Source organism: Ostrea edulis, chromosome 6, assembly GCF_947568905.1.
Source record: "Ostrea edulis chromosome 6, xbOstEdul1.1, whole genome shotgun sequence".
NCBI classification, from domain to species: Eukaryota; Metazoa; Mollusca; class Bivalvia; order Ostreida; family Ostreidae; genus Ostrea; species Ostrea edulis.
The window spans coordinates 21538115-21562325 of NC_079169.1; the positions used below are offsets into that span (position 1 = coordinate 21538115).

General features: G+C 33.7%; 1 protein-coding gene across 1 annotated transcript in view; it reads left to right on the forward strand.

Annotated features, from left to right (window-relative positions):
• LOC125683018 (transient receptor potential cation channel subfamily M member-like 2) overlaps nucleotides 1-24211 on the forward strand; it is a 121850-nt gene that overhangs the window by 73987 nt on the left and 23652 nt on the right. The window contains 5 exon segments of the mRNA XM_048923700.2: nucleotides 7906-8034; nucleotides 10906-11052; nucleotides 14446-14700; nucleotides 15723-15897; nucleotides 16219-16378. Of these exon segments, the coding sequence (XP_048779657.2) occupies nucleotides 7906-8034; nucleotides 10906-11052; nucleotides 14446-14700; nucleotides 15723-15897; nucleotides 16219-16378 (866 nt within the window).

The following is a 24211-nucleotide window of genomic DNA, read 5'->3' on the forward strand; positions in this document are numbered from 1 at the left end:
GAGAGAGAGAGAGAGTTAAAAGATTAAAACTAAAGTAAATGTTTCTTGGTTAAAATACATTGGTTGTCCTGCGTACATGTATTATGTATACGTTTACATAATAAATTGTAATTTTCCCGCTGTGTTACTTCCCTTTCCAGTATCTAATTTTGGATCAATATTCTACATCAGTGCTGCGTTTGAATATTAATTAGATAGCGTGTTTACATGCATATCGAAGATAAAACTGGATGGCGGTAAGAGGAAAATAAATGTATTGTGATACCATGAGATTATTTGAAAGCTTTGAACAAGGCTTTATCTAAAAATCACTGTCCAAATCTTGAAATATTCTTGAACAATACACTGAACTCGAGAAAAAACACAAATAAACAAAGTGCAGGGGTAGGTTTTCATCTTGCGGGCCATTTTTAACTTATTTGCAAGCGGATGATCCAATTTGGACAGTGAATACTCGATTCTGTGAAACTTATTCTTTTCTATCATATCATGTTTTTATTGATTTATGTACAGCTGGCTGTGCGCCGTGTCGATTTATGATCATCTATTTGCGTCTTGTATAATCTGGTCAAATGACGTCATATGACCCTTGACATCTTAAGTAAACATGCGAAGTGAAAGTACAGGAGGCGTATATATGTTGTGGTACTTGAAAAGTGTCTTTAGTTTTTTAATATTAATAAATGACCTACACCCAAAACAATAGGATATAAAGCTTCATTTTTCTGAATAATTCTTAAACATGACCTTAAGTCACACGCGTAAGAGGAGTTCTGGGAACCAGGATTTTCTATAGAAAAACATTGTTTTTCAACCCCCAATTGGCCCCCCCAGGGTGAAAATGAAAATTATAAAACTTATTGCATATCTACAGGACACCAGCAATCATCATTCAAAAGATGATTTGACTATTGTATAAAAAAAAAATTGGGGGGGGGGGGGGCTCTTTTAAAATATGATTTTAGAAAAAACCATTTCTTCTTCTTATTTTTTCTTTGCCCCCAAGATAAAATAGTAAATTCTGAAACCTTACTGTGCATGTACAGTACACCTACCTATCATAATCCAAAAGATTAATTGGTTACTGCTTAAAATAAAAGAGGAGTTTGAGGAAAAAATTGTGTGACAGACGGACGGACAGACCAGGGTAACAACAGTGTAGTCAAACTTTGTTTATAATGTGCGGGTATAAAGAGAAACCTGACCAAAATTTAGTTATTTGTACCCTGATCCTCTAACACAGGAACCATGAGTTTTACCATATGCCTACAGATGTCATCAATGTCCTTTGTGATATTTGTCGCAGACATTTGACATTTTTCAATGAGAATTATTGAATACAATCAATATGTTCCCAATTATGGGAAAAGGCCCCCACTAACAATTAAGTTGATAATGATTATCATCCAAAAGTCAGTAACTTTTACAAAGCTTCATGTGTAAATTATAAGCATTATTAGGGTCCTTCAGTGGATGGGTGACCTTTAGTGATCTGAGCCTATGGATACATGCATCCGCTACTGAATTTAAAATTCATACGTGAACTTTTAACAATGGGTTACAGATCAATTTAGAGTTAGGAGTTTTCTTGATATATTTTTGAAAGAGTTATAGACCAAACTTAGCAAATTTCAGGATTTGACAGTTATCTAGACCTTTTTGGCTACCCCTGCAGCTATCAAACTAAAAGTTTATTTATCAACCTGTATCATTAGGTTAGAGATCATCTTTTATGACCTGCTTTTGAAAGGTATTGACCTTGAAGTTGGCATATGATACCAGAAAGCTGGAACCTTTGTGATGCTTGCCATCACAATTTAATGTTATCTAGTTTCTTTTACAATCAGTTTTTAACTCAGTGAGACATCAAACTTGTCACACAATTCTAATGAGGAGAGAAGCTTTACCATTCCTGTTCCTTCAGTCAGTGACTTGATAGGACTTTACCATTCCTGTTCCTTCTGTCAGTGACTTGATGCTAGGGCAGCTAAGGGCTTTACCATTCCTGTTCCTTCAGTCAGTGACTTCAATACTAGAGCAGCTAAGGGCTTTACCATTCCTGTTCCTTCAGTCAGTGACTTCAATACTAGAGCAGCTAAGGGCTTTACCATTCCTGTTCCTTCTGTCAGTGACAGGTCAGTGACAGGGCAGCTACCTGTAAGGGCTTTACTATTCATGTTCCTTCAGTCAGTGACTTCAATGCTAGAGCAGCTAAGGGCTTTATGGTTCATTTACTGTTGTGAATATGCAACATTTCTTGTAAAATTCTTCTAAAGTTATGGACACTAAACATCTAAACTATAAACATCTGGCACAGATTTATGATGCATTGGGGACATCTACCAAATCTGAAATTTCTGGTCACTGGATCAAGAGTTTGGGCCCCATAATATGGCTGTATGGATGAATCATCTAGTGAAAACAAAATTATTTTTAAAGATCTTCTTTATGCCTGAACTTAGTATAAATTTATAGCAATAGATCCTGTAAGCAAGGATTATATGTTGTAGAGGAATCTCATGCCTGTCTACATGTCCGTTCGAATTCCCCCCACGCCTACTGCATCAGCAGGCAACGTGATAAAGAGACTGTCACATCAGAAATAGCCTGTATGATTCAAGATATAATTGGCACAGAGGCAGCTCAACTCCCACCAGATGATGTGTAATGATTGCATCATAAATCTTTTCTGTGGGTCTGAAGGATGGAGTCATTATACCATCAACATGCAACGTTTCTTATATGACTGCAGATTCTTATGCAACCATTAAGGCCTATATAGGCCTCTTGTTTATTTTGAAGCTAAAAAATGTATAGCCATATTTAACCATAAAGCTTAGAATTTGACAGTTTATAGTTATTAGCTCACCTGAGCTGTAATTTCAAGTGAGCATCCTTTGTCAAATTTGTTATCAGTTGTTGTACCAATTTCTTCTCCAGAACTCCTAGACCATTTTTGATAAAACATGTTAAAAAGTGTTATTACATGTATATGAAAAATATTCTAGGTTTTTTTTTCAAGAATTACAAAGGAAGAAGATTATGATATAGTGAAAGTAGCTAGGGTAAGGTGCCTAAAAATGCTCTGAATTAGAACAAATTTACTAGAAAAGCCAAAACTTATTTTTTTTTTTTTTTTTTTTTTTTTTTGCTGCATTGAGTATTCTGTTGGGAAAGTGTCCTAGGGTCATTCCAAACTCTATTTCATGATTTTTGCAATATATTTGAAACAATTGAGGTCTGGAACCCTAAACCATACATATTCCTGCTGCACATATCAAGAAGCATTGAGTCTTCTGATGTGCATGTGTCCTGAGGTTATCTCAACCCCCATCATTTTTGGATTGTTCAAATATCTTTAAAATGGTTGAGATTCCAACCCTTAAAGCAAATATATTCTGGCACAATGCACTGCATGATCACAAGGTTTTTGTTCGTCATTTTTCCACCCCATTTGCCCCTCAAGGTGAAAAAGAAAATTCAGAAAATACATTGCACATCTAAAGGACAAATGATGATTTGGATACAGCTTAAAATATAAGCGGAGTTCTGGGAACCAGAATTTTCTATAGAAAAATATTGTTTTTCAACCCCCAATTGGCCCCCAGGGTTAAACGGAAAATTATAAAACCTTATTGCACATCTATAGGACACCAGCAATCATCATTCAAAAGATGGTTTGACTGCTGTATAAAATGTATGAGGAGTTTGGGAACCAACTTTAAAATTTTTATTTTTTTTAGAAAAAAAAAACCATGATTTTTTTTCTGCCCCCAAGATGAAATGGAAAATTCTGAAACCTTACTGTGCATGTACAGTACACCTACCTATCATAATCCAAAAGATTAATTGGTTACTGCTTAAAATAAAAGAGGAGTTTGAGGAAGAAGAAAGTGTGACAGATGGACGGACAGACCAGGGTAACAACAGTGTAGTCAAACTTTGTTTATAATGTGCGGGTATAAAGAGAAACCTGACCAAAATTTAGTTATTTGTACCCTGATCCTCTAACACAGGGACCATGAGTTTTACCGTATGCCTACAGATGTCGTCAATGTCCTTTGTGATATTTGTCGCAGACATTTGACATTTTTAATGAGAATTATTGAATACAGTCAATATGTTCCCAATTATGGGAAAAGGCCCCCACTAACAATTAAGCTGATAATGATTATCATCCAAAAGTCAGTAACTTTTACAAAGCTTCATGTGTAAATTATAAGCATTATTAGGGTCCTTCAGTGGATGGGTGACCTTTTTGAAAGAGTTATAGACCAAACTTAGCAAATTTCAGGATTTGACAGTTATCTAGACCTTTTGGCTACCCCTGCAGCTATCAAACTAAAAGTTTATTTATCAACCTGTATCATTAGGTTTGAGATCATCTTTTATGACCTGCTTTTGAAAGTTATTGACCTTGGAGTTGGCATATGATACCAGAAAGCTGGAACCTTTGTGATGCTTGCTATCACAATTTAATGTTATCTAGTTTCTTTTACAATCAGTTTTTAACTCTGAGACATCAAACTTGTCACACAATTCTAATAAGGAGAGAAGCTTTACCATTCCTGTTCCTTCAGTCAGTGACTTGATAGGGCTTTACCATTCCTGTTCCTTCAGTCAGTAACTTGATAGGGCTTTACCATTCCTGTTCCTTCTGTCAGTGACTTGATGCTAGGGCAGCTAAGGGCTTTACCATTCCTGTTCCTTCTGTCAGTGACAGGGCAGCTACCTGTAAGGGCTTTACTATTCATGTTCCTTTAGTCAGTGACTTCAACGCTAGAGCAGCTAAGGGCTTTATGGTTCATTTACTGTTGTGAATATGCAACAATTCTTGTAAAATTCTTCTAAAGTTATGGACACTAAACATCTAAACTATAAACATCTGGCACAGATTTATGATGCATTGGGGACATCTACCAAATCTGAAATTTCTGGTCACTGGATCAAGAGTTTGGGCCCCATAATATGGCTGTATGGATGAATCATCTAGTGAAAACAAAATTATTTTTAAAGATCTTCTTTATGCCTGAACTTAGTATAAATTTATAGCAATAGATCCTGTAAGCAAGGATTATATGTTGTAGAGGAATCTCATGCCCATCTACATGTCCGTCCCCCCCCCCCCCCCCCCCCCCCCCCCCCCCCACGCCTACTGCATCAGCAGGCAACGTTATAAAGAGACTGTCACATCAGAAATAGCCTGTATGATTCAAGATATAATTGGCACAGAGGCAGCTCAACTCCCACCAGATGATGTGTAATGATTGCATCATAAATCTTTTCTGTGGGTCTGAAGGATGGAGTCATTATACCATCAACATGCAATGTTTCTTATATGACTGCAAGATTTTCAAGCAACCATTAAGGCCTTTATAGGCCTCTTGTTTATTTAGAAGCTAAAAAATGTATAGCCATGTTTAACCATATTAAAGCTTAGAATTTGACAGTTTATAGTTATTAGCTCACCTGAGCTGTAATTTCAAGTGAGCATCCTTTGTCAAATTTGTTATCAGTTGTTGTACCAATTTCTTCTCCAGAACTCCTAGACCATTTTCAATAAAACATGTTAAAAAGTTTTATTATATGAAAAATATTTTAGTCTTTTTTTTTAAAGAGTTGCAAAGGGAGAAGATCATGATATATATACTGAAAGTAGCTAGGGTAAGGTGCTTAAAAATGCTCTGAATTAGAACAAATTTACTAGAAAAGCCAAAACTTGTGAAAGTTTTTTCCTTCAAAACTTGGTTGGTCAGAATCTGTTCAAAATTTTGCAAAGGATTAATATACACATTACATGTAAATATATGTACAGTGGAGCCTCGTTAATCCGGACACTTTGGTTCCCAGCAAAATCGTCTGGATAAATGAAGCGTCCGGATAATTGAATCGCATATTTTCTATCTTTACATAAGTAACCAGTATGTGCCTACTTTATTGATGCATAGTGAATTAAACACATTCTATCATTGGATTGGACCATTTGCATTAGTAAATAAATTATGATAATGTTAATATTTGCATGTATTTCAAAGCACTAAAATTTAATGTACGTGTTCAGTGTATTTGCCTATGCTTACATTGTACATACATATGATCCCTACAAATACATTGTAAATATACGAAACTGTGTACCGTATGCACCAACACAAATAATGAAGCACTTTATGTAACTATAAGTAAATAAATCATTAGTAACTAACATAATCATTTACACTTCAAACATTTCATCACATTTTTACTTCTTAAAGAGGCCGGTAATTTCCATCTAGCTGTCACGGTTCACGGGTTCGGCGGTCTGTTAAAACAATCTTCATCGTCCAAAGTTGATATAAGAATTTCGTGATTATCATGTCAGTTGACAACATTCTCTAACAAAAATTCAATCTGCCAGAGTTTATATTTCTTATTCTATAATTATCCAAGACAATATCGGGAGAACAAAATCATTTAAGCTCGTAATATCAAGACCTACTTCAGCTTTGATCTAGTCACACGCACCTATTATTTTTATGATGCGATAATAACGTAACAAAACTCGGGTGAAACTAACATTACAGGTACATACAAAATTTAATTGTCATTTTCCTTAAAATGGTAATTTTCTCACTTCTACCCAAAGTTAAAAAATTCAAAGCAATAAAGCTTTACAACATCGCAACAAGAATCAATCGTACATAGGTACATTCTACATGCGTGACATTCTAAACGTTAAAACCTTATACTAAATATACATGTGCATGAACATACATGTATATTTCACGCCAATCAACAGTATAAAATCCAGAATCTAGAAGTATAATCTACACTCTTTAGATTTGATAAAGCCTATATCAATTTACGAATTAGTACAACTGATATATGTGCAGCAATTTAAAAAAAATTATCATTACAGCATGATGTTGAATTTATTAATACTATTAGGGTATTGATCAAGATTATAAAATAATATGCTACAGATTTATTTACAAAATTCAACACTACACGCAATAAAGATCTTATGTGCGAAAATTGGCAATACAATGTTTCGATCGGCACGTGCTATCTAACGGACTTATCATCACACACCACCTAACTGGAGGGAGGTGTTGACAGGGTACAGATAATCGCTTCAATTAGACAGTTTGGCGTGTTTTCTTTATAATTTATGCCATGCTAAAATTGTCTGACACAGACCTTCCCTAAACAAAATTACCGTCCGGATTAATGGTACAATTTTCAATGCATTATAACGTTTTGTAGTAAAAAGTGACCGTCCAGACCCGGAACGCGAATTTCCAGATAAATGATGCAAAATAATTTATAAAAATTCCGTTCCCTAGAAAAATCGTCCGGAAGGTGAAGCGTCCGGATTAATGGCGTCCGGATTACCGAGGCTCCACTGTATATTGAAAATCTTTTTAAAAAATTCTAATGAGATAGATATAATACAAATAAGCTTTAAGGATGCGTAGAATAAGAGGAATGTGAATTAATTGTTTAATTTATTATCTTAGCTCCACCCAGAACCTCATGGGTGGGGCCAAAACTGCCCCCCCCCCCCCCAAAAAAAACCGCCAAATTTTCAAAAAATCTTTTCTGCACTCCCACACATGTAGGAGAAAATCAAATGCATGGTTATGCAGTCCATGAAGCCCTCTACTATCATTGCAAAATTCATGGCTCCTGGGTCAGGGGTTCAGGCCCTAGGGTGGGGCTTATATGGCCATGTAGTGAAAATGTATTAAATCTAAGAAAATCTTCTTCTCTACTTCCTTATATATAATTATCACAATTACTAAGTTTGGTTGTTTGATATTCCTACAACACTTTTACCTGACCAACAATTGTACAATTCTCTGTATGTATAAGTTTATATACATTGTTTATTGTATTGATACTTTGTAATGCTTCATACATCTGCAGTTGTCGTACGTGATTTTCCTGGGATTATACAGCTACATTCTCCTGGTGAAGTTCTCGAAAGACGTCACAGAAGAAGAAATTATCCTTATTATCTGGGTGTTCAGTATATTCGCTGAGGAGGTCCGACAGGTAGACAAAACAAAATAATATGTTGCTAAGAAACATATTGTAGATCTATTTATTGCCATTAATGCTTATAAATACTGGTGCGTATATGCAGTTGCTTAACAACTGATAGCATGGAAATGTATCAGGTCTTTGAAAATAAAAATATCAGATGAGGCTATTTTTATGGACCCTATATATTTCTAGATTATCGCTGTAAGTGCTTATGGATCATGACTACATAATGAATTTACCCTGTTTTTCCCTGTAAGTGCTTATGGATCATGACTACATAATGAATTTACCCTGTTTTTCCCTGTAAGTGCTTATGGATCATGACTACATAATGAATTTACCCTGTTTTTCCCTGTAAGTGCTTATGGATCATGACTACATAATGAATTTACCCTGTTTTTCCCTGTAAGTGCTTATGGATCATGACTACATAATGAATTTACCCTGTTGATGTTTTGAGACTAACACCTTAACTGCCGTTTGAAATAAATTCATATATACTCTGTACAAGCAGAAGATTTCAAAGACATAATAATGTACTACCTCACTGGAATTCATGTACCATTCCTCTGAAATACTTTTAGGTTTCAAATCATAGTTTAATAGTAAACTGGGCTGTGCCATGTACTGTAAGTTTGTGAAAACTTGTTCCTGAATACATCACTACATGAGTAATTAAGGATGGATTCTTGTCTTATATTGTTGGATGTGTTGCTAGGTTATATTTTGTAGTTTGGTATGCAACACCTATAATGTATACATTCTTTTGATACGCAGAAAAGTGGGTGCCACGTTTCTTTTTTTGTGTGTATGTGTGTAAATCTCGAGGTCATTTCAAGGTCACACTCTTCATACCAAACGACCCTGAAATTTCAGTAGAACAGATATACTTGTGATTCATTACAAATTTTGTCTTGATTTGCAACATAATCACATTATGAACATATTTTTGTCTGTTTGCAAAGCAAAATTATGAATGATATGGGCAAATTTAATGACAGATATAGCACACTGAGTTTTCTCTGATAATATCAGAATTTTGCACATTTGATCATTATTTTTGTCATACTTATCCTACTTTGATTTTTATGGAAGTTGTTATATACTGTAATAACACTGATGTAATGAGACACATAAAGACATGTATAATAAAGCGTGCATGGGTAACTGCAGCATTTAAGAAAGTAAAAATAATTTTCTCAAATTATTTTCCTTACTAGCAAGTTCAAGATATGATACAAATTTACTTTACCCGGTTTTGTCAGTTGAGACGTATATAGTTTTGAAAATGTTTTCTTGCTGTGATTTTGTTCTACTTGAGACAAGAGTCAGTGCTTTCAAATTTTTCAAGTGTGATATCAATTCAAGTAGAATACCTTTATGTAAATGCTGTTGCTTCCTGGAAAATACAGTCCCGTATAATATTAAGTTCCCCAGATCTTCTTTTATAGTGTTAAATGATGCAGCTGTATGTATAAGAAAGGCTGATTAACATAACATAACAAACTGTTATTACAAGATCCACATAACATAACAAACTGTTATTACAAGATCCACTTAACATTACAAACTGTTATTACAAGATCCACATAACTGAACAAACTGTTATTACAAGATCCACATAACTGAACAAACTGTTATTACAAGATCCACATAACTGAACAAACTGTTATTACAAGATCCACATAACATAACAAACTGTTATTACAAGATCCACATAACTGAACAAACTGTTATTACAAGATCCACTTAACATTACAAACTGTTATTACAAGATCCACATAACTGAACAAACTGTTATTACAAGATCCACATAACTGAACAAACTGTTATTACAAGATCCACATAACTGAACAAACTGTTATTACAAGATCCACATAACTGAACAAACTGTTATTACAAGATCCACATAACATAACAAACTGTTATTACAAGATCCACATAACATAACAAACTGTTATTACAAGATCCACATAACATAACAAACTGTTATTACAAGATCCACATAACATAACAAACTGTTATTACAAGATCCACATAACTGAACAAACTGTTATTACAAGATCCACTTAACATTACAAACTGTTATTACAAGATCCACATAACATAACAAACTGTTATTACAAGATCCACATAACATAACAAACTGTTATTACAAGATCCACATAACTGAACAAAATACATGCACATATGGGGCCTGTATATAATCTGATATGTTTGAATGATGACAAGAATCCATCCTTAAGAGAATCTACCTGTAATGCGTGTTCTCACTAAAAATAGCCCAGTATTGTACCTCCTTTCACAAAATCTTGTGCAGTGCCTATTAACATCTTCAAAAATAGTTATGTATTGTATTATGTACAGAGTATCCATTTTTGTAATAGTATGGTCCATATGTCTGTTCTGGCCTTCATGTCTCCATATGAGTGAAAAATTCTCGATAAATATACAATCAATCATTAAATTAAATTTTGGTAAAAAAAATAATAGGTGAAAGGTACAGGGCATGATTGCAGTTAGTATGAATAGAATATCATGGTGGAGTTGTGGATGACTCGCTGTACAGTCTGTGATTGTTGACAGGCTCATGCATATTCTGTACCTTAGGCCTGTTGTAATTTTACTATCCTTCAATGTATCAGAATTACTAACAGCCTTTGATTTTACTCTGAAATCCTCAGACTTTTATCATATACACTCATATTATAAATATACTGTACCATTTGCATGTTCAGTTATATATAATCTTATTTTTCTCTGTCCCATGATTTGATATTCTTGTCGAGGACACCTGTTAAAAATCTGTATTTATGCATGCATTGCAGTAACAGTCAGTCGAGTTAGATGGTACTAATTGTATATTTTTGATTTGCACAGTTGTTATCGCAGTATTCAATATATGAGAGAATTACAATATACCGCACGTCCACGAATCAAAATGCCCCACACGGCATCAACCCCAGTGCTTCCAATCACACTCAGAGTTTTCGAGGCAAAAATCACTCATTTCATCCCCCACAAAAGGTATTGCAGTTTTTATTAGGAGGAATAAATGCATTACTGTCAACTTTTTATTTTGCACATTTTTTCTTTTATTATTTGTTTTGAGTGCATTTTGAAATTGATTTCTTTCTATTTATCAAAATATTTTAGATGTTGCTTCAGAGTCGTTTATACTCTTTTTTTTCGAATGCCGCTTCAGTATTCTACTGCCCAGCACCCATAAGCTTTTAGTGTGTTTTCGTACATTGAAGTCCCAAATGACCACAAGCTTTTAATGTGGTTAGGATGCAAAGTGATATCATTTATCATATGTGTTACATACTATGTTGCTACAGCCAATCATGACTTTTTTGTCTTCTGCTACTCAGCTAGGTCTTGCAGTGTAAGCTTCCTATATCTATTGAGTCGTGATAGTGGTTTTTTGGTTTTATTTTTACAACTTCTACATGATTGCTTCTCCGCATGACTTCTTTTTTAATTTTAGGTGTGATATTTTCCATTACGCATAATAAGCATGTAGCTACATTTATATGTAGCATTCAGTATATGTAAGAATATGTAATTACTGTTACAAGATTAAAAACAAATAGCTGAAGTTGTCTCTCAAACTGATGACAAACAAAGCATGAATAGAGTACATTATTCATTAATATATTACTCTGTGGTGTACCTTAATTGCTTGATTATCCGCAATATTCAATACGCATCAAGTTCACACTGCCAATAATACAAAAGGATTAACTTCATCCAATACATCTTGAAATTAATTAACTTATTTAACTCACATTGAGTGTGAATGTGAGATGGATTAAATTGATCATTATAAAATTAAATGGACGTGTTCTATCTGTGTAATATATAGAATAAATACATAGCGATTGTACTTCTTGATTACATTTTAGAAATAATCGTAGAACATAACTTCAATTTCATTATTGAGGAAATCATTATTTAACCCACTTTTTTTTCAAAATTTTCTAAATCCAGGTTATATCAACCCTCTTAGCACCCAGAGTGGTTAAATTTAACCACCTTGGGAGTGGGTTAATTAGCGCTGTGTGAACAATGATGTTGTGAGTTTGAGTGATTATACCTTCTGAGACACCAGATGTTAACCAGCCCTTAGTGTTGCTTTCTGTGTGATGTGTTAATTGCTGTGTGTGATTTAACAATTAATAGTATGCAATTTCCAAGTTGCCCTTTAATTGTTTCCCATTGTTGAACTCTTGGGTTTCCCTGGTGAGACACAAAACATATTTTCATCCAAATGCAATCAGGTACAAAGCTTATTGTTGCATTCATATATGAATTGAAAGGAAACTCGACAAATTTAGTAAGTTTACGAGTATTTATGAGAATAAAACTTGAAATTGCACTTAGTCTATCTTTCTTTTTTAAAAGTTATAATCAATCAAATCGAAGAAGAAATAAATGATAATTACATGTTTAATTCAATGGCTAAATCCAAACCATTTCTTCTTGAAATGGTCAGTTTTATGTATACCTTGAACTGAAACAAAATACATGCTTTCCTAACATTTATTGTCATCTACACAAACAGTCTGTAATATATGTATACACTCTGTACCCACTCAAGCGTTCAATAGAATACTGAAGGTACCTCCAGTACAAAAGAGCTGGCTAATATCTCGGAAATTGCATATTAACTATAATATCATTGATTATCTTCATTTTTTTTTTTACTTAACTGTTGATGAGATGCTATTTGATATGTTTGTTAATAAACAATTTAACTTTTTGTGATGAGAGCTAGTTAATTGTAAGTATAGAAGACCCAATTTGGTTCCCATAATGTCAAGAATAAATGTGATGTTCAGTTTGTACATGTATTTACTCTTATTTAAGAAATGTTTGGGGGATAATGAAATGATATGGGGTAATTTATGCTTCAAAAATTTAAATTCCTAAGCATTTTCACAATTGAATCATGTTCATTGCACACATATTTTGCAACAGATATCATGCAATAGGATGTTGTCACGAAGTTTTAACTTGCATTAGCCATTTTATCCACCAAAATGATATTAAGTAAAAGAAATCAAATTTTACATTGGATCTGAAATTTAATTATTCCTCAATATCGAGGTCTGCTGGTTGTATAAGCTGATACAATGTAATTGATCTTTATATAATTAAAACCTTAATTGCATCATCAATAAGGTTTAAAATCCTATTTCTTTGCAATTAATTTTTTAAAAATATGTATGATATGCAAGATGTAAGAATGATAAAGATAGCTAGGTTATTAAAAGTTCATATAACCTTCAAGTTAGTGAAGTTTAATAAGAAATGAATTTCAGTTTTGAAAATACATGAGGGTGTATGAACTGTGACACTCCATGCAATCATACTTCATTACTCTACAATTTGTAAAGATATCAGAGGCAGAAACATTGGAAAAGCAATGATTAGTGTTTTTGGAAAGATATCGTCTGACAACTGCAACAGTGTGACTGCATGCATACAAATTGAATAATGCACATTATGAAATTTTGTTTGCACACACTGTTGCAGTTATGAGACTACATCTTTCAAAAAATGATAATTCATTGCTTATATTTATATTTTAAAACCTTTATTTTAATGTATATGCATTTTCTATCTATAATTTAAAATCCCCACCTGATCCTTTGGGTAATTATGATTAATGAAACAGCCACTGGACCAGCACACTTGATGTCATATAAAAAGAAAAGAGTGTGCAATATGCTTTAAAAATTTAATAATCCAACTGTTGAATTCATTTTTAATTAAATGTTAAAAACATTAAATCATTAACACAGTTGTACAATCTGAGCTTTAAGCATGCAGTTCATGTCTTTACAAACTTACCAAATTACAGGCATGGTCATGTTGTCACTTCAAGAACTGCATGAATGAAGAATTGTTAAAAAATCTCACATTTGGATTACTTTTATTGTATTTGGTTGGTAATATTACCACATTAGAGGCAAGATAAAGTTCTCTAGGCATCAAATGAGGTGCTTTAACGTTGACACTCTGAGACGGGTCAAGGGCAACAAAGCTTTGTTTTCATTCTTCACGCATGGGACAGATGTAGACACCATGCTCTCGAGTGTTCATACGCCTAACAGACTTCAGTGATTCAGTCTTTACAGTTATAAGCAGATATCATTAAAACTTTCTAACGCTTTTTATTGAAGGATTAAAAAATAAATGTAAATATGATATTACATTGTGTGAAAAAGATGGATATAATATGTCCACTTGTAATATAAATTACTGCATGATTATAACGAAGTGAATTTCATTTGTTGTTGATGAAATACAGGGGGGTGGGGGTGGATTGTGTGTAAGGAAGTACGATTTTCAAGCTGTGTATATAGTGCTTCATCATGGCTGTGTATTGTAACCATTGACGTATGTTAATAGATGATGTCCTCTTCAACAAAGACCTTCAATACCAAACTACACAGCTACATCACCGATCCCTGGAACATAGTGGACGTGGTGACCATCATTATGTTTATCGTGGGAATCACCTTGCGCTTCCTTCCCTACTCGTCCACGCTGGAGGCCGCCCGCTGTGTTATGGCCCTTAATCTGGTCATCTTCTTCTTTAGAATCTTGCATATATTCTCTGTTCACAAACAGCTGGGACCCAAACTAGTCATGATAGGCAGGATGGTGAGTACTTTTTGTGGGAGTTTTTAAAAGAGTGCTTTTAATAGCTGTTAACAACAGATATGCCAGCAGTATTAGTTGTCACCATTTAATGGGCTGTTGAATATTTTTCATATTGATGGGCAGTCGTGGAGGAACTGCCTGCTTCAGTGTATATTAATCTTCTATATACATGTATAACATTTTTGTATTAGTTCTAGCTATATGACACAAATTAATATTTGTCACGTCTGTATGCCCAAAAAACTGCTGTATCACACCGGAAACAGTTGTAATTCCTCTCAGAAACAGTTATATATCACACCAGAAACAGTTATATATCACACCAGAAACAGTTGTAATTCCTCTCAGAAACAGTTATATATCACATCAGAAACAGTTATATATCACACCGGAAACAGTTGTAATTCCTCTCAGAAACAGTTATATATCACACCAGAAACAGTTATATATCACACCAGAAACAGTTATATATCATACCGGAAACAGTTGTAATTCCTCTCGGAAACAGTTATATATCACACCAGAAACAGTTATATATCACACCAGAAACAGTTATATATCACACCGGAAACAGTTATAATTGCTCTCAGAAACAGCTATATATCACACCGGAAACAGTTATAATTGCTCTCAGAAACAGTTATATATCACACCGGAAACAGTTATATATCACACCGGAAACAGTTATATATCACACCGGAAACAGTTATAATTGCTCTCAGAAACAGTTATATATCACACGGGAAACAGTTATAATGAATGTCTTAATGAATTGAATTTTTTGGTTTTGTTGTTTAGAAATGTTATAATAACATATATTACATGACGTTGTCAGGTGGCTATACCAGAGTGCATACCCCTCAGTGACAGGAAAGCCCTGGGGCGTTATGTCGCCCTCTGGCTACGGCATTATAGGCAACATAACACACCAGGGCTTTCCTAGCTGTCATCTCGGGGCAAATATTCTGGTACGACACCCTTGAAGTCATGTGATATATGTATAATTATTTTTCTGCCTACAGTTGATGGACCTGCTGTACTTCATCATTATCCTGATGGTCTTTGTTGTCTCCTACTCCATAGCAGCTCACTCTATCATGTTCCCAAACACAGACCTCAGCTTCCTTCTTGTCTATAATGTCATGAGGATGGGCTATTGGAACCTGTATGGAGAACTTTTCTTGGAGGACATTGAGAGTAAGTTTGTGTTTAAATATTCCTTTTGTGCAATCTTAGTTTGTATATGTACATGTTATTTGTGCTTTCTGATCGGAGCACATAATTCTGTTGTAATAGTATAGCTTAAACTTCATGTAATCAAGAGGAAACCTCACAAATGACCGAAACTTTGTGCTTTGAATTAACCTGCCCTCTTTTAATACCAGTAATAGTTATTAATTTTTTTTTCACACAGCTAAATGACCCCTTGATGTTTTAAACTTAAATTTGCAACCTTAACCTTATAGTTAAGGTCAGATTGTTTTAGCATAATCATGAATCTGATAATCTCATTACCAGAGGAGGAGCCAGACTGTACATTTGACCCCCTTTTATATGGTAATGATACGCTGCCTCGGTGTCCTACTGCTGTCAGTCATTATGCAGTGCCAATTCTGATGGGATTTTATGTTCTATTTTGTAACATACTACTCCTTAACCTTCTCATTGCCATGTTCAGGTAAGTGTAGCCAGCGTCATCGTTTGTGTATAACAGCTCAGATTGATCATTGTATGGCAATGATTCATGACTGGGCTCGTATTAAAGGTCGAAAGATCATACATACCAACCACCGAAACAATTTTTATTTTCGAATTTTTAAAGTCTGAATATTTTTATTTATATCAACTTTTAACTGCCAGCCATTGATAAAAAAAAAAATTTGAATGATCTATCATTTGTTAACCATATGCAAATAGTAATCACCCCCACCTGACCCACCACCTCATCCAAAAGGCAGGAATAATATTTTTCAGTAAAAGCAATACAGCTCAGGAGAATTGAATGTAGAGGTTAAAGGGTTTCTTGTTTACAAGTATTGCCATGTTTAGTTTGATTTGTTACTGTAGAAGTCTTGAAGAATCATTAATGTTCTGGAATTAATTTGGGAGTTTTTGGCTTTTAATTGGTGAAAACATCTTCCAACTTTCCAAATATGTATGCCTAGCAGGTGCTCCTCTGGGTTCCCTTTAGAAAGTTGTTTCGTTATATTACTTTATTAGCTCACTGCTATAACCTTTGAATGTTAAGATTTAAGGAAAGATTTATTTTTAGCCGAGTTGCAACGAAGTTGAACTCGGCTATTGGTTTGGTGATGCGGGCAGACGGGTGGGTGGGTTAAAATTGGCGGGCGGTTGTTTGGGAATATTATGCTATATAACCTGGATTGGGTCAGTTTATACTTTAAAATCCACAAAGCGGATTATAAAAAGGGTATGCTGACCGAAAGCAGGCACATGTACATTGTAAATCATGCTTATAAGGAACATGCATGGTTATAAAAAATTTATGCTTATTGCAAAATGATATTTATTCTCCAATGAGAGGAAAATAACGAAAATTTTATTGTACATACCGATGTTTATTTATAACGAACTGTCTTTTGCTGGCTCTGGACTATTGCTATAATTGCATGTGTATTACTATGATATACCAAAATACCAAAATTGAAATCATTCCTAACTTATGAATTAATACAAAAAGACAAAACTGCAAGTCTTCATTAATTTATAAAAATGTGAATAAACATTGATAAATTACAAATCACTTTAACAGTACCCACAAAGAACTGTCAGTGTTGAGCTGTGAAGGCAGCCATATTAGTTATACAGTCATAGCTGTATTTTATTTATGTGATATTGATAGTGGCATTTGCAATGAATCTTCAAAACAGGAAATTTGTGTAGGCTTCACTTAATATAATGTTTACTTTGCTAACTTTTAAAGTTGACTTTGAAGTCGCATTGACAGAAAGTATGTGGAAAATTACTTACTTTTAATATCGCACGAAACAAGTTTTCAAACCAGAAAAATGCATTACTTTGAGTATTGTTGCCAATTAAATCTGACATGGTAAAATATAAGCAAGTCGCTATTTGCTGTCCTCATGCATGCAGGTCAATGTGATATGATGTCATCTGGTAAACTGTGACATATTTTATGCTTTGAGAGGCAGATCAAGCAATTTTCCTTCCAGCGATAAATGCATTTTGGAATGAATCTGAGCAGAATTTTCATGTGCTTAACATACATGTTTCATTATTTCTAATATGATATCGTTATTTTTTATACCTCATTATTTTGTGTACAAGGACAGTAATGCCTTGTTTGACACTGGCATCTTGTTTTGTATTAGTTTATCCCATTAATCTTAATAGGTTATGATTTAACAGTACTGCAATGTAAATCAAAATGAAGAAAAAAATAGTGTCATACAATATTCCAATCTAATTAGCATATTTCATTTCACAAACATTTTGGCAATTACGGATTATTTTTTCAAACAATATATTCCAACACATGTTTGTTCTAACAAAGAGGTCGGGCCCTGATTGGAGAAAAATTGTAAAAATTATTTTAGATGAATTGAAATCTGTAAGGATTAAAAATCTTTATTTTTATTGATGTATGTATATATACATGTATATAATATTGACATTTTACTCGCAAACTTTTTATAAAAGTTCTTTGCACTTTTATTAATTCAAAATACATGTGAGATCTATATGGCAAGCTGTTTTACTATTTATTCGAAGAAGAGATATCTCTTTAACTTTGAGAGATATCTCTCTAATTTAAAGAGATATTTCTTACTTTGAAGAGATATCTCTTAAAGTTATAGATATCTCAACGTTGAGAGATATCTCTTTTAAAAGGTTCAGAGATAATCTCTCAACTTTGAGATATGTCTCTTAACTTTAAGAGATATCTCTTTAAAGGGACTGATTCACGATTTTCCCCAAAATTTTCTTTTTCACTTTTAATAATCAAAATTTACTGTCTAATGTGTTTAAAAGATTTCACATAAAAATTAAGATTATACATTATCACAGAAGCTCATTTTAGAGAGTTTATAATTTGTTTTGTAAACAAAGATTGCGGTATGTTATTGTTTACGAAATTTTCAATAGAAATGTATATCGATTTAAGTTTATCATATCTTTCATATTTCAAGCATTTTAAGGATTAATAGAATCCTTCATTAGTACGAGTGTGGGATAGGGAAATTCCACCGAGGGGACAAGATTCGCAGTCTAGGACGAGGCTTTGCCGAGTCCAAGACAGCGAATCTTGTTCCAGAGGTGGAATTTCCCTATCCCACACGAGTTAATAATGAAGGATTATTTTTCTCACATTTTACCTACAGTTTAGTGCATAAATTTAGGAGCTTTGAGAAAATTCTAAATTATCAAAATCCTCATTTGAACTTTGATGCAAAAACTAATTAGATAGGCAGAAAAGGCATACCCGAAAATGGTTTACACTGTAAGTGTAAACTAAAAAAAACTAAGGATGTTCACCAGAAAGCTATATACATTAAAATTTAAAGATAACAATGCAACATATTTTTGCTTCATCGTGTAAAGTAAATCTTCACCGTGTAACGTAAATCATAGAAAATATATGACGTCACAATCAAATGACGTCGCAGCAGTGCGAGACAGAAAAATCTCACATGGGTATAGTCTATCTCACACTGGTGATAATGTGAGAAAAAATATGTCATCTAAAAGTTAAAATTTGTGACTACGCAAAATTAAGATGCTTTATATTACAAAATCAACATTTCACTTGTTGGTTTGTTTACATAAAAAGACTCGAGTCTTTGTTTATATAACACAGATTCAAGGCTAAAATATTGCTTTAATTCTTGCATTCAGAAGGTCAAAATTTTGGCTGTCAACATTAAATGAGTTATATCTTTAATGTTTAACATCAAAAATGAAAATTATTTTTATCAAAAATCGTGAACCAGTCCCTTTAAAGCAAGAGATATTTCTTTAGATTAGAGAGATATCTCTCTTAGTTTGAGAGATATATTTTTCACTTAAAAAGATATCTCTTTAAAATAAAGAGATCTTTCTTAAAGTTTCACTTTAAGAGATATCTTTATAAGATTTTGAATGAAAGATATCTCTTAACAGAAATGATATCTCTTTCTGAGTTCAAGAGAGATATCTCTCTAACTGAAAGAGATATTAATCTTTATTTTTAAAAATTATTTTTAAATGCGCAGGGAATGCTCTCCAGAGCGGAAGCACGCCAAATTTGTGTTACATGGCATAAGTTGGAAGTGACAATTAAGATGCAGGCATTTTTGGCTTTCGATGGCAATGCATGTATGAATGAAAAATACAAACATGTTATACATATAGACTATTTTTTATTTACTTTGTCAAACAAATCTACTAAATCTACTGTTTAACATGGTAGAGACAACATACTCTACATGTTCATGTGCACGCGAGGTTACGTCATACAAAAGGGGAAAGTCATATACAGGAGTAACCATTGTAATCAATTTATTAAGATAAGGTGATCTCTTTAACTTTAAGAGATATCTTTAAGTTAAAGAGATATCTATTACATTTTCTGAAAGAGATATCTCTTTAACTTAAAGAGATATCTCTTTAACTTTAAGAGATATCTCTCAAAGTTAAAGAGATATATCTCTTTTTTGTGTAGATATATAGTAATACGGCTTGCCATAGAGATCACTAGCAAGGTAAAGTCAGACGAGTATTCATGTGGCCCATTGTTAAGTTTTGAAAATCTGTGAAGTTTGTGTAAATGTAAAACATAAAAGATTATATATGAATGTAAGGGCCAAATTTGGTCACAATATAAACTGACTTTATATTTGCACACTTTATTTTGATAAAGGACACATGGTCAACTTTATGATGTATCCTATTTTGGGGGAAAATAAGTCTTGAGATATGAAGGCATAAATGTTCAAGGGTTTCCCAGAATTTAACAATTTTAATGACAATTCCATATTTTCCTTTCTGCAAAACTTTGTAACCTTAAGTTTCATATTGTTTTTCTCAAAGATATATGTCATTGATAGAAATATCAATCTTTTTCATGCAGTCACTCAATTTTTTTTTTTCAAATAAATAACAAATATTCGTAACTTTTTGGTTAAAACAAGGAGAATTAAGTTCTTGGTTTTGTGTAATAAGAACTGCATATGAAGAAAAAATTTCATTAAGCTCAAAAGTATGCAAATTATACTTGCCCATTCTATGTAGTCCTTTAAAAATTTGAAACTTGCATGTAGAACGTACTGAATGTTTTAACTTGTTGAATTGATAATTACAGTTACACATTCGAGATTACACAAATGGATACTGACAGTATTTGGAAATTCATGAGGTTTAATACGATTCGGGAATACTGCGATCGCACGCCACTGCCTGCTCCATTTTGTCTCATTTCACACTTCTATTTATTGTTACGACATATTTGTCGTGAATGTTGTAAGGGGAGGAAAAATGAAATAAACAGTTTGAGTAAGTTTTAAAAAAAAAATAGCTGAAATGTAATCTTTTGTTCATATTTTCAGCTTCATATCTTGTGTTCTTTTTAAAAAGCACGCTTCTTTATATAATCCATTGCCTACTTTTTTCCCTTTGGGTTCATATACTGTATACAGACTTATTTCAACTGTAGTTTATATAAAGACTCTATTTTACGATTTTGACATTTACTGTAAAAATAAAACCTGCATGCATGCAGTGAGTTACAATGTAGCCATATAAGGTTGGACGTAAAAGCAGTAAAATTTTAAAACTCTAAAAGTAAACTGAAATCTTGGAAATTTGCAGCTGTTTACAAATTAAAACACATATATACAAACAATGGATGCTTTTCTATTTTCCCTTTTCCATAAATTTCTTTCAAGCTATATATGCATGCTTTGTGAAATTGATTGTGAAATTTATTAGAATATTTATTTGCTTTTGATGTGCATGCAGAAAAACAGGAAACAAAATCGGCAAAATGAACCAGTGAACCTTATGTAGACCTCTTTATCACAGGCCTTATGTAGACCTGTTTAATTATCACAGGCCTTATATAGACCTATTTATCACAGGCCTTATGTAAAGCTGTTTAATTATCACAGGCCTTATGTAGACCTCTTTATCACAGGCCTTATGTAAAGCTGTTTAATTATCACGGGCCTCATGTAGACCTGTTTATCACAGGTCTTATATAGACCTCTTTATCACAGGCCTTATGTAGACCTGTTTAATTATCACAGGCCTTATGTAGACCTGTTTATCACAGGTCTTATGTAGACCTGTTTAATTATCACAGGTCTTATATAGACCTGTTTATCACAGGCCTTATGTAAAGCTGTTTAATTATCACGGGCCTTGTGTAGACCTGTTTATCACAGGCCTTATATAGACCTCTTTATCACAGGCCTTATGTAAAGCTGTTTAATTATCACGGGCCTTGTGTAGACCTGTTTATCACAGGCCTTATATAGACCTCTTTATCACAGGCCTTATGTAAAGCTGTTTAATTAGCACAGGCCTTATGTTGACCTCTTTATCACAGGCCTTATGTAGACCTGTTTAATTATCACGGGCCTTATGTAGACCTGTTTATCACAAGCCTTATGTAGACCTGTTTAATTATCACAGGCCTTATGTAGACCTCTTTATCACAGGCCTTATGTAAAGCTGTTTAATTATCACGGGCCTTGTGTAGACCTGTTTATCACAGGCCTTATATAGACCTCTTTATCACAGGCCTTATGTAAAGCTGTTTAATTAGCACAGGCCTTATGTTGACCTCTTTATCACAGGCCTTATGTAGACCTGTTTAATTATCACGGGCCTTATGTAGACCTGTTTATCACAAGCCTTATGTAGACCTGTTTAATTATCACAGGCCTTATGTAGACCTCTTTATCACAGGCCTTATGTAGACCTGTTTAATTATCACAGGCCTTATATAGACCTGTTTATCACAGGCCCTATTTAAAGCTGTTTAATTATCACGGGCCTCATGTATACCTCTTTATCACAGGCCTTATGTAGACCTGTTTATCACAGGCCTTATGTAAAACTGTTTAATTATCACAGGCCTTAGGTAAAGCTGTTTAATTATCACAGGCTTTATGTAGACCTGTTTATCACAGGCCTTATGTAGACCTGTTTAATTATCACAGGCCTTATGTAACGCTGTTTAATTATCACAGGCCTTATGTAGACCTGTTTATCACAGGCCTTATGTAAAGCTGTTTAATTATCACGGGCCTCATATATACCTCTTTATCACAGGCCTTATGTAGACCTGTTTAATTATCACAGGCCTTATGTAGACCTGTTTATCACAGGCCTTATATAGACCTGTTTATCACAGGCCTTATGTAGACCTCTTTATCACAGGCCTTATGTAGACCTGTTTAATTATCACAGGCCTTATGTAAAGCTGTTTAATTATCACGGGCCTTATGTAGACCTGTTTATCACAGGCCTTATGTAGACCTGTTTATCACGGGCCTTATATAGACCTGTTTATCACAGGCCTTATGTAAAGCTGTATAATTATCACAGGCCTTATGTAGACCTCTTTATCACAGGCCTTATGTAGACCTGTTTAATTATCACAGGCCTTATGTAAAGCTGTTTAATTATCACGGGCCTTATGTAGACCTGTTTATCACAGGCCTTATATAGACCTCTTTAACACAGGCCTTATGAAAACCTGTTTAATTATCACAGGCCTTTTAAAAATTCTTATTGTCCAGATGTGTTGGATATATGTTGTATTTATTTCATATGTAGCTTGTAAGACCAGGTTTGATTGGTTAACAGGCTGGGTGTATATTTCTGTACAGCCTGCTGAAACCAGCGGTAAATAGTGTGACGTCACATTGAAATGACTAAACCTGAGGCTGAAGTGTAAATATAACCCATTTTTTAATCACTGTACACCCTCGATTTGGATCTGGATAACTAAAACAGTATCCTTCCTGGCAGTCAATAGGCCTGGGCTGTGTTCAAGATCGTAGCAGCTAGCCTAGGTATGGTGGCTGATTTGTGCCATTTTACACTTTATCGTCTTTTTGTTATTTCAAGGCAAAAAAGACAACAAAACGATATTTGGTGACTTTTTGTCTCGAAATAACGAAAAGACTACAAAATGATATTAGCTACTTTTCACCTCAATATAGCAAAAAGACAACACATTGTAAAATGGCACGAATCAGCCACCATACCTAGCCCCTAGGCTAGCTGCTACAATCTTAAATGCATCCCTAGTGTAATCATAAAATCCTTAAAGGAAAACCTTTTACTGCACAACTGAAAAAAGACATAGACTAGTACCAGTGAAATCTATAAATAGGTCATGATGATAATTAACACAAGGTATTTTTTTATATGTGTAATATACATGAATATCTAACAAATGAACACTCTGCATGGCCATAATAAGGTATAGGTTTCCTCATCAACTCATGACATAGAGAAGACAAAAAGCTGTGGGTTAAAA